The sequence below is a fragment of the Physeter macrocephalus genome, chromosome 19 (genome assembly GCF_002837175.3).
Source record: "Physeter macrocephalus isolate SW-GA chromosome 19, ASM283717v5, whole genome shotgun sequence".
NCBI classification, from domain to species: Eukaryota; Metazoa; Chordata; class Mammalia; order Artiodactyla; family Physeteridae; genus Physeter; species Physeter macrocephalus.
This window is the reverse complement of record NC_041232.1, coordinates 10103631-10118432: the sequence shown is the minus strand read 5'-3', so window position 1 is coordinate 10118432 and position 14802 is coordinate 10103631. Positions and strand designations below refer to the sequence as shown.

The 14802-nt window shown below is 45.3% G+C and overlaps 1 protein-coding gene across 1 annotated transcript; it reads right to left on the bottom strand.

Annotated features, from left to right (window-relative positions):
- Positions 1–837: 837 nt before the first annotated feature.
- Positions 838–2783, bottom strand: COX6A1 (cytochrome c oxidase subunit 6A1). The gene is made up of 3 exons (XM_007129987.3): positions 2640–2783; positions 2352–2494; positions 838–1128 (listed from the first exon to the last, which is right to left on the bottom strand). The coding sequence occupies exons 1-3, from the start codon at positions 2737–2739 to the stop codon at positions 1045–1047; spliced, it is 327 nt and encodes a 108-aa protein (XP_007130049.1). The 5' UTR covers positions 2740–2783; the 3' UTR covers positions 838–1044.
- Positions 2784–14802: the final 12019 nt, after the last annotated feature.

The following is a 14802-nucleotide window of genomic DNA, read 5'->3' as shown; positions in this document are numbered from 1 at the left end:
AACTTCATATTTAATGTGACCAATCCTTCGTGTCATTGCAATACATTCTGCATTTATATTTTGACAGTTTAAGGTCCATTATACAAAAGATATTTAGAAGCCAGTTGAGGGAGTCCAGGCAGCAAGCTGGAGTTAAGTATACCTGTCCTGAAATAACCCTGGCCACAAGCCAGTCAAAACCTTATAGGCTCTTGAATCTTACCACAAAACTGTCTGGTTGAGCCTTGAGAATAAAACAAATGTTATTATAATTGCTACTGAGGGAATAATTTTTTTGATTGTTCCTCATGCTATTTTGACTTTATCCTGCCCATAAAATGGCTCCATCTCAACTACTTAAAAAGTTTTAAATTTTGAAGAGGAAATCTTAATTGCTCTTTAATGGTGATCTCTCCTAATTCATATGGCTACAGGAAGGTTTTAATTCCAGAAACAAAGCCAGTTCTATATGCAGAAATGTGTCACACTGCCTTTATTTCTCCAAAAGTTTCTGACCCTTCCAGCCTTAAGGGAGCTGAGAGATGACCCAAGATGAGAACTTGACACCTTTGGAGAAAATTATCTGACTATAGGGAGAATTCTTCAGCAAATGCTGGTGTCTCTGCCATCCGAAGTCTGCCAGGACCCGATTTTGACCCTTAATTAGCTTGCCTTGTGGTATCTGCTTTACCCACCCCAGGCACAAGAAACCAATGCCAGGCCTGTTACAAACATTGTTATCTGGAGGCCTGAATTGAACCTGAAACACTGTAAACAGCAGCCGCAGACCTTCACTGCAGAAATAGAAACAACATCAATGTTAATTTCTGAGGGAAAAACACCACCAAAGAATGCAACTCTCAGCTCATGACTGTTATTTATTTAAGCCACCTCCTGCCATAAGCAAAGGGATGGAATATCAGTTTAATGGTCATCAAGTATAATGGTCATCACTGGATACAAGAAGGTGAGCTTAAGGTCTCGAACATTTTTCTGGTCCATGTATGCAGAGTAATGGTCCAAACCAGTGCTGTGGTCCCCACTGGGTAATGGCCCAGGTTCTCTTTATTCGTCTTCATAGCCAGTTGGAAGCGGGTTCACGTGAGGGTTATGGAATAGGGTATGGTTACCATCTCCCCAGGGAAAGGGCTGTGGAGTGAAGATGTCAATTAGGCAATTCCAGAAATAGTTCAGAAACAGCACTACCACGAACTGCCTAAGTAGGGTGAGTAACAGGTAATATATAAAAACAAAATAGAAATTAGTCCTTTAACTACTGGCATATTTCAGCCCTCCCATAATTTAAGGGAGCTCTTAGAAATTCCAGGGGAGCCCGTAGAGTAGACAGTATGAAAAGCAAGCTCAAGTTCATTACTCAAAAGCCTCTCCCTGGTAACTGTACATCAGTGCTGTGTTTCTCAAAGTGCAATCCTCCCGTCACCTGTATCAGAGTGGTAGAGGTGGGTATGGGGCCAGAGATGCTTACTTAAATGCAGATTTCTGGACCTGAAACAAATCTCTGGATTGGAAACTGCAACATACCCTCAGTTATTTTGCATGCTACTTTTGAAAAGCATTGCTCTAGGGCAGTGATTTCCAGCCCAGGATGATTCTGCCCCTGTGGGGATGCAAGCCAGTATCTGGAGACATCTTGGGGAGAGAAGCGGATACTACTAGCACCTAGTGGTTAGAGGTCAAAGATGTTGCTAAACATCCTATAACTCACAGGACAGCCCCTCCTCGCCCCAACGAGAATTATCCAGCCCCAAATGTCAACAGTACTGAGATGAAGAAACCTTACTGCACGGCTTCTAATTCTATTGTACAAGGGTGGGAGTGGCGCTCAGACTCAAAAATTCTTTCTGAATCTAAGGACCCTGCTTAATTTTCCAGTCCTACCTGGGCTAAGTGAGGTAATAATTATTATAATATATCTGCATCAACAGCCAAAGGATGCCACAGTTGGGATGATAACTAGCACAGAGGTGAAGAGAAGCTGTCAATCTCTTCATTATGCAGCTAGTAGCTTCCATATGCCCAGGTTGTAGAAAGGTGAACCGCCTTCCGACTTCGCCAGTCTAAGGGAGTTTCCCAAATCTCCAAGTTTTGTACCACCGACAACTGTTTCAGAACAGTATCAGAAGGCAAAAGGTGGGATGACTCGGAGAAAGGAAAACTTTCCCTGAAGGGCACTTATTGTACGACCTTGAAGAAGAAAAGTGAGATATGACCGGAGAAAATAAAAATGTGTTTGGGAGGATTAAATGAAAAACTGTACACGCACGGCACCCACGCTTTAGAGAATGAAGAACTTGGACTAGGGCATTTGGAATGAAAAGCGGACAGACACTCGAAGAGACTCCAAGGGGTACCTTGGACCTGATGCGGAGATGGGGGTAGGCGACGAACTCGGGTCTCTCCTCCTCTCCGTGGTGCGACTTCAGGAACACGTTCAGCATGCTCACTCCCACCCCGGGGAGCGCCACGAAGTAGGTGAGGGACTTCCACATGCGAGCTGCAGAGGGGGCACGACGCTCAGGCCTGGCGGTTATACGCCCGGGTCTCCTCTCCCTCCCCCAAGGCCTCAAGCCAAGGTCACAGTCCCACCGCCCTTCACTCCAGTGGGGCCGAGGCCCGCCCTGCGCACCCAGTCCCAGTACCTGTGCCCTCCTCGCCGTGGGCGCCACTCGACATAGGCCGGCTCAGCAGCCGGGAACGACCTAGCAGCCCAGAAACCCGGGTCGCAGCTGCCACCGCCATCTTGGACCAAAACCGCCGCAGCGCCGGAAGCGGAAACAGAAAAGTTGGCTGTGGGGGCGGGACCACAACCTCAAAAGGAAGTTCCTATTGGGCGGTGCCTTTTAACCCGAAGATCCTGCGCACTGTCCTCCGGGCCCGCAGAATCCTAGCCTGAAAGCTCGGAGCCGCAGAGCTAGAGGGAGCATGCGCTCTGCACTCCTGCGTGCACTCCCTGCTCCCTAAGGTCAGCACCCTGGTGAGGTTAAGCGCAAAAGAAAGGTTTGTGGAGGACACCCTGGCATCCGGGGTCGCTCCCTTCGTTGATGTCCGTACACAGCAACAGGAGATTCCGAGCACAAACCACTCTATCTAAAATGCCATATCCCCTCCTCCCTACCCTTTGACTCTGCGCTATTTTTTTCATGGCACCAGGACATAATAATAATTGTCATCATCATTATTACAATATTTTGTCGGCATCACAGAGTTTATGTTCTTTCAGGGGAGATAAAAGATTTTGCCACTGCAGCATCCCCAGACTCTGGAATCGTGCCTGGCAAGTAACAGGTGCTCAACACAAATTTGTTGAATGAATGAAAGAATGAATGAGTGAATGAATGAATAGCAACGGGAAACAATTGGCATCTGTTATATTTTATCTCTACAATTCTTTCCCACCCCTCCTGTCATTTTTCTTCCTTCTACTCATCTAAAAACAGTTTTAAAAATAAAAGTTAAAAAATAGATACATAAGATAAAATGAAAGTAAACTTTTTGACTATAGGTTCCTTTAAGGATATAATGAAAGCTATGAATCCTTTCCTCACAAAAAATGCAGCTGCTGCTAAGCACACACAGTTTAAGCACACAATGTTGGGGGAAGAAGGTACTATAAAGTACATCCCGACACCCCCTAAGAGTCCTGTGCCCAAGATTAAGAACCTCTACTTAGAGGAATAAACAGGGACTCTGGCGTGGTAAGACTGGATTCACATTTTATTTCCATCCCTCACAGCCTGTATGACCTTGAGCAAGTTAGATAAAACGAATGCTTTAAGGTACTGCAGTTTCATGAAAACAAAAATTTAGGATCATATTACTAGAGCTTCACAATCTGATCTTTCTTTCTCTGAGTAGCCTGGGTTTTTGCATGTTATGGTGAAATTAGGACTGTCAAATCCCTAGGCATCCTCAAACACAGCCAGAGGGGCTGTGAAGCCCCACAGTGTAGCCATGGAAAGGGTCCAAGCTCAAGGATCAGGAAATCCTGGGTTCAAATCTGGTCTGCCCCCAACTGTTCCTCTTCTCTAAAATGGGAATGTAATATGCACTTATTCATCCCTTTATCTGACAAACAATAATTTAAGACACAGCCCCACCTGGGGAAGTTACTCACCCTCTATTCATAATAATGACGGTTCATTTAATAAATATTAACTACGGTGGCTACTATGTGCCAGGTGTACACAGTAGTATGCAAGAGCTATAAGATCTCTCTCATGCAATTTACAATTCAGTGTTAGAGACAGGATTAAGTGAAAAATGCCGAATGCCTGGGATATGTTAAAAATTCAACAAATGTTTATTTTCTCATAGGACTTTCATACATCTTGCAGGGTGATAGTGCTAGGTAAAGATTCTGTCTGTCGTATGCTTGGCCCACAGTACATTCTCAGGCATGATGCCTATGTTGTTATTGCCAGGTATGCTCAGCATTTGCAAAGCTTTGGGTGACTGAGTTTAGACAGCCCAGGAAACCAAAATCATCAATACAACGAATAGCTAATATTTACTAAGCACTTATTTCCTGCCCTCATCTATGCTAAACACTTTACATAAATTGTCTTCTCCACCTCAGTAAATGGGCACTCCATTCCTCAATTTTAACACCTTGGAATCACCTTTGATATCTCTCTCTCTCTCTCTCTCTCTCTCTCTCTCACACACACACACACACACACACACACACACACACACTCACACACACACACACACACATTTTCTATCCAGAATCTGACAGCTACTTACCACCTACTGCTACCAATTTAATCAAAGGTGTTATCTCTCACCTGGGCAATTGCAACAGCTTCCTAACTGGTCTCCCTGCTACCTGGCCCTTCTACAGCCTATTCTTACGTGGCAGCCAGGGGAATCCCTTAAAACCTGTCAGATCATCTTCTTCCTCTGCTCAAAATCCTCAGTGGTTCCCATCTCAGAGTAAATGCCAAAGTCCTGACAGTGGGCTGCCAGGTCCTACCCACCTTGCCCCCAGCAACCGCTCTGACATCATGTGGGCTACGTGCTCCCTTGCCCACTTCACTCCAGCTACACTGGCCTTCTTGCCTTTCCTTGAATATGCCAGGCATGCCCCTGCCTCAGGACCTTTGCACGTGCTCATATCGCTGCCTAGAAGAGTTTCCCCCCAGGTAGCCGCATGATTTGCTTCCTTATTTCACTCAGGGCTCTGCTTAGAAGCCATCTCTTATCAGAAAGGCCTTCCCAGACCACCCTGAAGTGAAATAGCTCCTCCCCACCCTGACACTCTATCCTCCTTACTGTGCCTTATCTATCTTTGTGGCACTTACCACCATCTGCTGTATTAAATATTTATTGGTTTATTGTCTGCCTTTCCTCACCACACACCATGGGGGCAGGGACTATGTTTTGTTCACTGGTGTGACCACTTGGCACATGATAGGACCTCACTGAATATACATTAATCCCAACCATGATCCTGTGAGCTAGATACTATTCTCCCCATTTTTCAGATAAGGAAACTGAGACTCAAAGTTGTGAAGGAAATTGCCCAAGATCACAAAGCTTTAGGCAAGTGGTGGACTCAGGCAGTGTGGGACTCAAGCCAGTTCTTTTAACCTCAAAGCCATACAGACTTTGCTTTAGGTAGAACAACACCAACTCCGAGAGGTCACCCTGTCAAGCTCATGCTAATCTGATGCTCTGAATAAGGATTAGCAAGAAAAAAAAAAGAGCTAATAATTTCTGACTTCAGTAGGTTTGGAAAGAAAAATATTTCAAGTCATGGGGTCCTTGAGAATGGATGGAACCATCAAATGTGTTTTCAAGGTGCTGAGCTGGCAGTTCCCAGCTGGTGCGTCCTCTCACAGTGAACCCCAGGGCATCTGGCCTCTCTGTGCAGGGAGTCTCCCCAAGGCCATGGCCAGCCAGGCCTGGATTTGACGTCATCTTCTCTGGCAGCTGGTGATGTTTACACTCATGTTGAAGCCACTAAGGTCTCTGGTGCTCTGTTTCCTTGAAACAGGGAGCTGGCAGGCAGGCACCTCAATATTGGGGCCAGCTGCTGAGGCGGGGATTGGAGGGAGGCTGGGGGAGGCTGCCTAGCCAAGGACAGGGCTTGCTTAGGAGAAAGCTTATCTGGGGCATTCTGCCTGCTACTTCTACTGTGGTTTCTCCCAGCTAAGAGTTCATCCAGTTCCTGGACCAATAAATATTTGTCTGCCAAGAGACTAATCCCAAGTCTCAATTAAGTGCTCAATTATCGTTCATTATTATTTTTGCCATGGTCAGGGGAGGGGTACAGGTTCTATGAAAGCAGAGCAGAGGGATATTTGGCCTGCACTATGCAGAAGGCACCGAAGCTTTTTTCCAAGCACGCTGCAGGGGTGCTGTGACCACCACTTCCATCATCTGAATAACTTGTCTGAGATGCTTAGCACCATTAATTCATTTAATTAGGGTCTCAACTGTGTCCTTGGACTGGGGCAACAGCAGCGACCTCATGGAACACCCAGTCTAGAGGGAGAGACTGACAAGTAAACAGTTACTACAACCAGTGTGATGGGTTCTACAATGGGGGGCAGTACAGCATGAACCTTGGTATCAGGTTCAAGTCTCAGGTCAGCTACTTAGCTACGTAATCATGGGCAAGTCAAGTGACCTCTTAGAATCTCACTTGTGAATTGGAGTTGTTACAAGGACTTAACAGGATAATAGTTATTAGCTAATATTTATTAAGCATTTACCATGTACTGGGCCCTTCACATGCATTAGTGTAGTCATTACAGCACTCCTATGGGATAGCTACTATTCTTATCCCCATTTCACAGATGAGGAAACTGAGGCACAAAGAGAGGTGAAGTCACTTGCCTAAGTTTCACACCCTGTAAGTGATTGAGCTGGGATTCAAATCCAAGAAGTCTGGCCTCGAAGTTTGCATGTTTAATCACTCTGTGATACTGCTTCAATAACTCAAGTGACCAAGCAAAGGAAATTACAAACAAGACGAAAAGACAACCCTCAGAATGGGAGGAAATATTTGCAAGTGAATCAACGGACAAAGGATTAAACTCCAAAATATATAAACAGCTCATGAAGCTCAATATTAAAAAAGAAACAACACAATCAAAAAATGGGCAGAAGACCTAAATAGACATTTCTCCAGAGAAGATATACAGATGGCCAAGAAGCACATGAAAAGCTGCTCAACATCACTAATCATTAGAGACATGCATATCAAAACTACAATGAGGTATCACCTCACACCAGTCAGAATGGGCATCATCAGAAAATCTACAAACAACAAATGTTGGAGAGGGTGTGGAGAAAAGGGAACCCTCTTGCACTGTTGGTGGGAATGTAAATGGATACAGCCACTATGGAGAACAGTATGGAGGTTCCTTAAAAAACGAAAAATAGAATTACTATATGACCCAGCAATCCCACTACTGGGCATATACCCAGAGAAAACCATAATTCAAAAAGACACATGCAAGAGATTGGGATTAACATATATACACTAATATGTATAAAATGGATAACTAATAAGAACCTGCTGTATAAAAAATAAATAAAATAAAATTCAAAAATTAAAAAAAAAAAGACACTTGCACCCCAATGTTCATTGAAGCACTCTTTACAATAGCCAGGTCATGGAAGCAACCTAAATGCCCATTGACAGACGACTGGATAAAGAAGATGTGGTACATGTATACAATGGAATATTACTCAGCCATAAAAAGGAACGAAATTGGGTCATTTGTAGAGACGTGGGTGGATCTAGAGACTGTCATACAGAGTGAAGTAAGTCAGAAAGAGAAAAACGAATATCGTATGTTAATGCATATACGTGGAACCTAGAAAAATGGTACAGGTGAACCGGTTTGCAGGGCAGATATAGAGACACAGATGCAGAGAACAAATGTATGGACACCAAGCAGGGAAAGTGGCGGGGAGGTGGGGTGGTGGTGGGATGAATTGGGAGATTGGGATTGACATGTATACATTGATGTGTATAAAATAGATTAATAAGAACCTGCTGTATAAAAAGATAAATAAAATTCAAAAAACAAACTCAAGTGACCTTAGCAAGGTGCCTGGCACAAAGTGAGTGCTCAATAATTTTTTGTTAACTATTATTATTGCCATGATTAGGGGAGGGGGAACAAGGTCTGTGGAAGCAGAGCAGAAGGGCATTTGTCCCGGACTAGGGAAGGGCAGTCAGGGAAGGCTTCTTGTAGGACGTGACATCTAAGTCATGCCACCATCCCCCCAAATAAATATGAGTGAGTCAAGGACAAGTTTTGGTTGGAAGGGAGATGGGAGAGTTTTCCAGGCAGACATCACCACAGAGAAAAGATATAGGTACTGTATCCAGAATTCCAAACGGTGCCTTAACGTTGGAGGTGTGAAGGGAGAGAAGGAGCAAGAACTTAGAGTCCTGCAGACATAGAGAATGGACTTGAGGACACGGGAAGGGGAAAGGGTAAGCTGGGACGAAGTGAGAGAGTGGCATGGACTTATATACACTACCAAATGTAAAATAGATAGCTAGTAGGAAGCAGCCGCATAGCACAGGGAGATCAGCTCAGTGCTTTGTGACCACCTAGAGGGGTGGGATAGGGAGAGTGGGAGGGAGACGTAAGAGGGAAGAGATATGGGGATATATGTATATGTATAGCTGATTCACTTCGTTATAAAGCAGAAACTAACACACCATTGTAAAGCAATTATACTCCAATAAATATGTTAAAAAATAAAAATAAAAATAAAAAAAGAACTTAGAGCCCTACAGTCCTACAGGCTATGATGAGTTAGGATTTTATCCAAAGGGTACTAAGAAGACTTGCTTTTAAGCTAGGAGAGAGGTGATCAGCTTTGCACCTGAGGCTTTGCACAGGCTGGCCTCTCCTGTCTGGAAATGCCCTTCCCACCCTGTTGTGCATCTCTGTCTGCATGCACCCAACTCAGTTCTCACCTCCTACAGGCAGCCTTTCCTGGTTACACCGTGCCCCTGGCCTCTGGTACCCCAGTGAGGTTTAAGTTCTCTACACTGTGTTTGAAAACTATTCCTTCTCCTCATTTACACTCTGAGCTCCAGGAGAGCTCCCCTCCCCCCACCATTTTCTAAGATTCCTCTGATTTCCCATACAGCCTGGCACAGAGCAGTCATAACAAAATGGTTAAGAACTCAGTTTCTCAGTCAAAGCTGGACTTTTTTTAAAATTTCTTTCTTTATTTATTTGGTTGCACTGGGTCTTTAGTTGCAGCAGGCGGGCTCCTTAGTTGTGGCATTTGAACTCAGTTGAGTCATGCATGTAGGATCTAGTTCCCTGACAGGGATCAAACAAGAGCCCCCTGCATTGCGAGCACAGAGTCTTAATCACTGCACCACCAGGGAAGTCCCTCAAAGCTGGATTAAAATCCTGGCTCTGCTACTTTTGCTGGACAAATCACTTCACCTTTCTGTGCCTCAGTTTCTTCATCTGCAGAATGGGGAAAATCATAGTACGTACCCACCTAATAAGATTGTTGGGAGGACTGAATGTGATGATATGTGTAAAAACACTTAGCATCTTGCTCAACAAATAGAAGCAATTTGTATTGTATTATTATTAATCATCTGCTGTCACATTAAGCTAAAAACAGAACCAGTGTATGGTCTGTGAAATATATGTCAATAAAGCTGTTAAACACAACAAAGCAGGCTACGAAATACGATGAAATGTATATTTCCATTTTGGTAAAGTGCATGGAAAAATGCTGTAAGGGTTATACTTACGTGTTAAGAGAAGTATGTCTGGGTTTTAATTTTCTTTTAAAAATTTCTACAATGAATATTTATTACTTGTGCTATAAAAACAAAGGCTTTCACCAAAAAGCAGACTGTGAAGTTGATACCAGAACTTGTGTTGTTGGTATTCTTCCCATTAGACTGTAAGCCCCATGAGGGCAGGGACCCCTTCTGCCTGGCGCAGGAAAGGCCCTGAGTAATTGACGGAAGGGTGACTGGATGAATGGGGGCTTCTCTGGTACCCTCACCTGCAGTACCGCACTCTCCCTGTGGGTGGCAGGCTCCGCATGTGTGGGCGCCGCCCACGAGTCTGGCCACAGATGAGTCGCGCTGGCGACCTTCAACGTGGCTGTCTTGAAGGAGCGAGAGAGGTGGAACCTGAGAGAGGGGTAGAGGGAGCTCGGGCTCAGGGACTCCTTCTTAAGGCCTTGCCTCTGAGACGTCTCCTGAATCTTCCCCGAACTGGAACAAGAAAACTTCACTTTCTAGAGAATGTCCCCTCACCCCACCTCACCCCACCCCACACTGGGGGACAGAGAGGAGAGACTGAAAGGCCCCTGGGGCCTGGGAGACAGAGGGGGAGAGAGAGAGGCCATCCCGAAAATCTTCATCTTCACAACTCATAACTCACAGGGTGCTGCTCTTGGCAGTTGACTAATTGCCCCCATCCAGTAGCTCTTTGATCTTAGAAGGGAGGTGTGCTAGCGTCCCATTTTGCAGACGAGGGTCATTGTGGCTTAGAGAGGTAGCTTAGAGAGGCAGACCTCAGCTGAGTCTGATTCCAAATCCCTTCCCTTGACTCTGCCTCCTCCCCCACTCCCCCCGCCCCTCCCCCATGTCAAGCTGAGACATCCTTGGAGGGGGTGTGTACCCATCTAAGTTACCATTATTAATTGTTAATACTAACAGCATTTGTTTAGTCTAGCCTTCCTGTGGTACTGGCACTTGACATATATTATCTCATTTCATCCTTCCAACAACACTTTGAAGTAAGAACTACTATTATCCCCATTTTACAGATGAGGAAACTGAGCCTCAGAGATGCAAATATTGACAAATCTGGAGACAAGTTTGACAGAGCCAGGATTCAAATGCATGGCTGTCTGACCCCAAGGTCTGCTTTTTACCAGTACATGTTTTTCCTTCATAATTATTTTAAGTATTAAAGTATCGAATACATACATCTATATGGTACAAATTACAAAATAATAATAATAATAAAGAATAAAGAATGAAAAGCCTCCCCATCCCTCTTCTCCAACCACCCAGTTTTACTCCAAAGAAGGTTACCATACTAGAGATTTCTGATGATCCTTCTAGAGGTATTCAGTACGTAGATGAACACCTATTTTACTGCCTCTCACACACTGATCAGTGACTTTCTAAACTATAAGAAGGACCAAGTCCTCTTCTAGAACACGGTGTAATTTCTCTTCATTGACTCCTTGGATTGGCATGCAGGGCCTCCCAGGGGCACCTCCACCCACTTTATGCATCAGCCACATAGGTCTTCTCCAAGCTCCGCATCATGTTGCCATCTTCCCAGCCTCCTTGCCTCCAGCCTCCTTCCAACTGCTTCATTATTGTGATCTCTTTCCCTTTGAGGCTCCACAGCCAGAACCTATCCCCCTCTCTGCCCCCAGAGGCCCTGTTAGCCTCTCTCTTTTAGCACATTTCACTGTACCGCGTGTGATGGTGGTTGTCTCCATGGCTGACTCTCCTACTGGATCATTAATTTTAGGTGTCCCTTGTCATTGGGTAGGTGGCCTTATAATGGTGCCACCATCCACACAGTCCCCAAGCTAACAAACTAGGAGTCGATCTTTCTCATTGTCTTCTCTTTCATTTTCACAGCCAGTCAACCACCAAGTGGATTTTACTTTGGAAATGTCTGTCTAATGTTCTCCATCCCTGTTTCGTCATGGCCACTCTTCTCTCTCCCCTGGACTATTGCATTAGCCTGAGGGCTGGTCCATCTCCTTATAGCTTCACCGCCTTCAATCTGTTCTCCACAGGGCAGCTATGGTGATTCTCTAAAGGGCAAGTCTGACTAGACCCCTCCTCTCTGCAACCCTTCAATGGCTTCCTGTTCCCTGAGGTTAAAACCCAACACCTCACTCTGACCTTCAAAGTCCTGAAGGATATACAGTCACTACCTATTGCTACCATTTTCACTAAGGGCACCTCAGTCATCCTCTGAGCTAATCTTCTTTTTCTGAAATATGCCAAGTCCCTTCCAACCTCAGGGCCTTTGCTCATGCTGTTCCCTCTGCCAGGAATACTCTTTCCACTCCTCATCTCACTAAATTCTAAGTAGCTATGGAGCTTCATGAGAGCAGAGACCTTGTCAACCTTGCTTACTCCTGTATCCCAACACCAAACCCAGTGCCTGACGCAAACCAGGTGCTTAATTTTTTTTTAATGAAATGATTCTGCTTTTTAAATTTTTGACACAACTTTTGGTCTCTACCATGCAATATAACGTCATGTCTTCTGTGTTTTTTGGGGGTTTTTTTGGCCGCATGGCTCGGCATGTGGGATTTGAGTTCCTTGACCAGAGATCAAACCTGCGCCCCCTGCACTGGAAGCGTGGAGTCGCAACCACTGGACCACCAGGGAAGTCCATGTCTTCTGTTTTTATCTAACAATTTCGGGTGCCCCACAGCTACATCCTAAACTGCACCCAGACAGTCACCCACTGTCTGCATTTCCCATGCCAGGCTGCACAGTAATAAATACTAATTGTTCTAAAATTTTTTTCACATTCAAGATTTTTATTATTTTTACTATTATTATTAATTTTTTAACATCTTTATTGGAGTATAATTGCATTATTATTAATTTTTTGGCCACGTGGCATGTGGGATCTTAGTTCCCTGATCAGGGATTGAACCCATGCCACCTGCAGTGGAAACACGGAGTCCTAACGACTGGACCGCCAGGGAATTCACTGAAGATTTTTATTATTATTTTGCTGTTGTTGTTCTTCTGGTGACAAAATGCCAATTGTAAAAACTTCAGACAGAAATAAATTAGAAGGTATGAGTTCCCCATCGGCCCATCCTTTAGAACCATTGCTGATTTAAATGGCACCTGTAACCTTGTTTCCATTTGTAGACTTTGCAGGGGAGGAAGACAAGGCTCACCTGCCTGCCTGTGAGGATACCGCTTCTTTTCTTATTTTGTAGCCCACATCCCGCCCCGTAGTTATGCACACAGCATTGATCCCAGCGTTACACATTTTCTGTGAAGTTGGCAGTCACTGGCACCAATGACTGATGGAGAGGAGGTCTATTTAAACCTCACCAGGGATGGAGGCGCATTCTCAGACTCCAGGTTTACATCAGACTCTAGGTCTCCATTCAAGTTTGTAAACATTGAATGAACTTGAACACTGCTGGAAAAAATAAAATTCCTGGGTCAAACTGAACCCAGGTTCAAATCTTGCCGCCAGCACTTCCTGTGTGCCCTTGGGCAAGTCATTTGCTTTCTCTGAGCCTCCTTTCTTCAGCTGGAAGATGACAACAAGAATAGGATCACACTCCAGCTGTATTGGCTTTCTTTTTCCTTGAACAAGCCAACCTCATTCCCACCTCAGGGCCTTTGCAAATGCTGTGCCCCTTACCTGGAGCCCTCTTCCCCCAACTTGTCACGTGATATGCCTCCCCTTAAATATCAGCCTTCTTGGAGAGGCCTTCCCTGGTCACTCTCTCTAAAAGAGCTCCTCTTTCTTTATAGCCACTATCATTTTTTTATAGCACAAATCATAATCTGTGCTTTTGTTTCTTATTAATTACCCAACTTTTTTTTAAAGTAAATTTTATTTATTTATTTTTGGCTGCTTTGGGTCTTCGTTGCTGCACGCGGGCTTTCTCTAGTTGCAGGAGCGGGGGCTACTCTTCGTTGCAGTGCGCGGGCTTCTCATTGCGGTGGCTTCTTTTGTTGTGGAGCACGGGCTTTAGGCACTCGGGCTTCAGTAGGTGTGGCTCACAGGCTGTAGAGCACAGACTCAGTAGTTGTGGCCCACGGGCTTAGTTGCTCAATGACATGTGGGATCTTCGCGGACCAGGGCTCGAACCGTGTTCCCTGAATTGGCAGGCGGATTCTTAACCACTGCCCCATCAGGGAAGTCCTGGGAGGGAATTTGAATCCAGGCTGGCAAGGGCCAGAGTCCTACTATCCACCTAATATGAGTCATCAATGGTGTCCAGGAGGGTCATTCCAAGAGGGAAGAGATCCTGTGCTTCTTCTGTAATTGGGTGGATCTAAGCAGGTGTTCTCCGGGTCCCATTTCAAAGGAATTCTCCTCCACCATTTACTACTGTGCACTAAGGACTCTAGATGGAAGGACTTAGTTCAAATAAGCAAAGGCTTAGCATTGACAATGGAGGTGAAAACAGCATCCAGATTAGAGGATGATGTGGCTTCGGCCCACTGTTAGTAGGCTGATAAGAGGCCTCTAACGTCCTAGGAGATGACACCTCTGACCAGCCCTGGATCTCTTCCATGCCCATTCTCTTCACTCAAGATGTGATGAAGCAGATGTTTATACCTGGGTGTTGGAAAACAGTCACCTCCTCTGCAGAGTCACCCCTGATTCCCCAGGCTGAGTCAGGCACCTTTTCCACATTCCCAGAGCCCCCTGGTCACATCCTTCTGCTAAGCTGCTGTCGCTTTCCATCCCCTCTCCCCTCACTCCCCCCTTTCCCTCTGTGAATTCCCTAAAGACAGAGACTGGGTTCTTCCTTGCTGTGTCTCTTTCCCCTTCCCCTTGGTCTATTCACTCCTACTCACCCTTCAGGTCTCATCTTAAAGATCCCCTCTTCCAAGAAGCCTTCCCTGGCAACCTCCATAATCTGTAGAGAAAACTTTTCTCTGTGTAACAATTGCTTGGGACTTCCCTGGTGGCGCAGTGGTTAAGAATCCGCCTGCCAGGGCTTCCCTGGTGGCGCAGTGGTTGAGAATCCGCCTGCCGATGCAGGGGACATGGGTTCGTGCCCCGGTCCGGGAAGATCCCACATGCCGCGGAGCGGCTG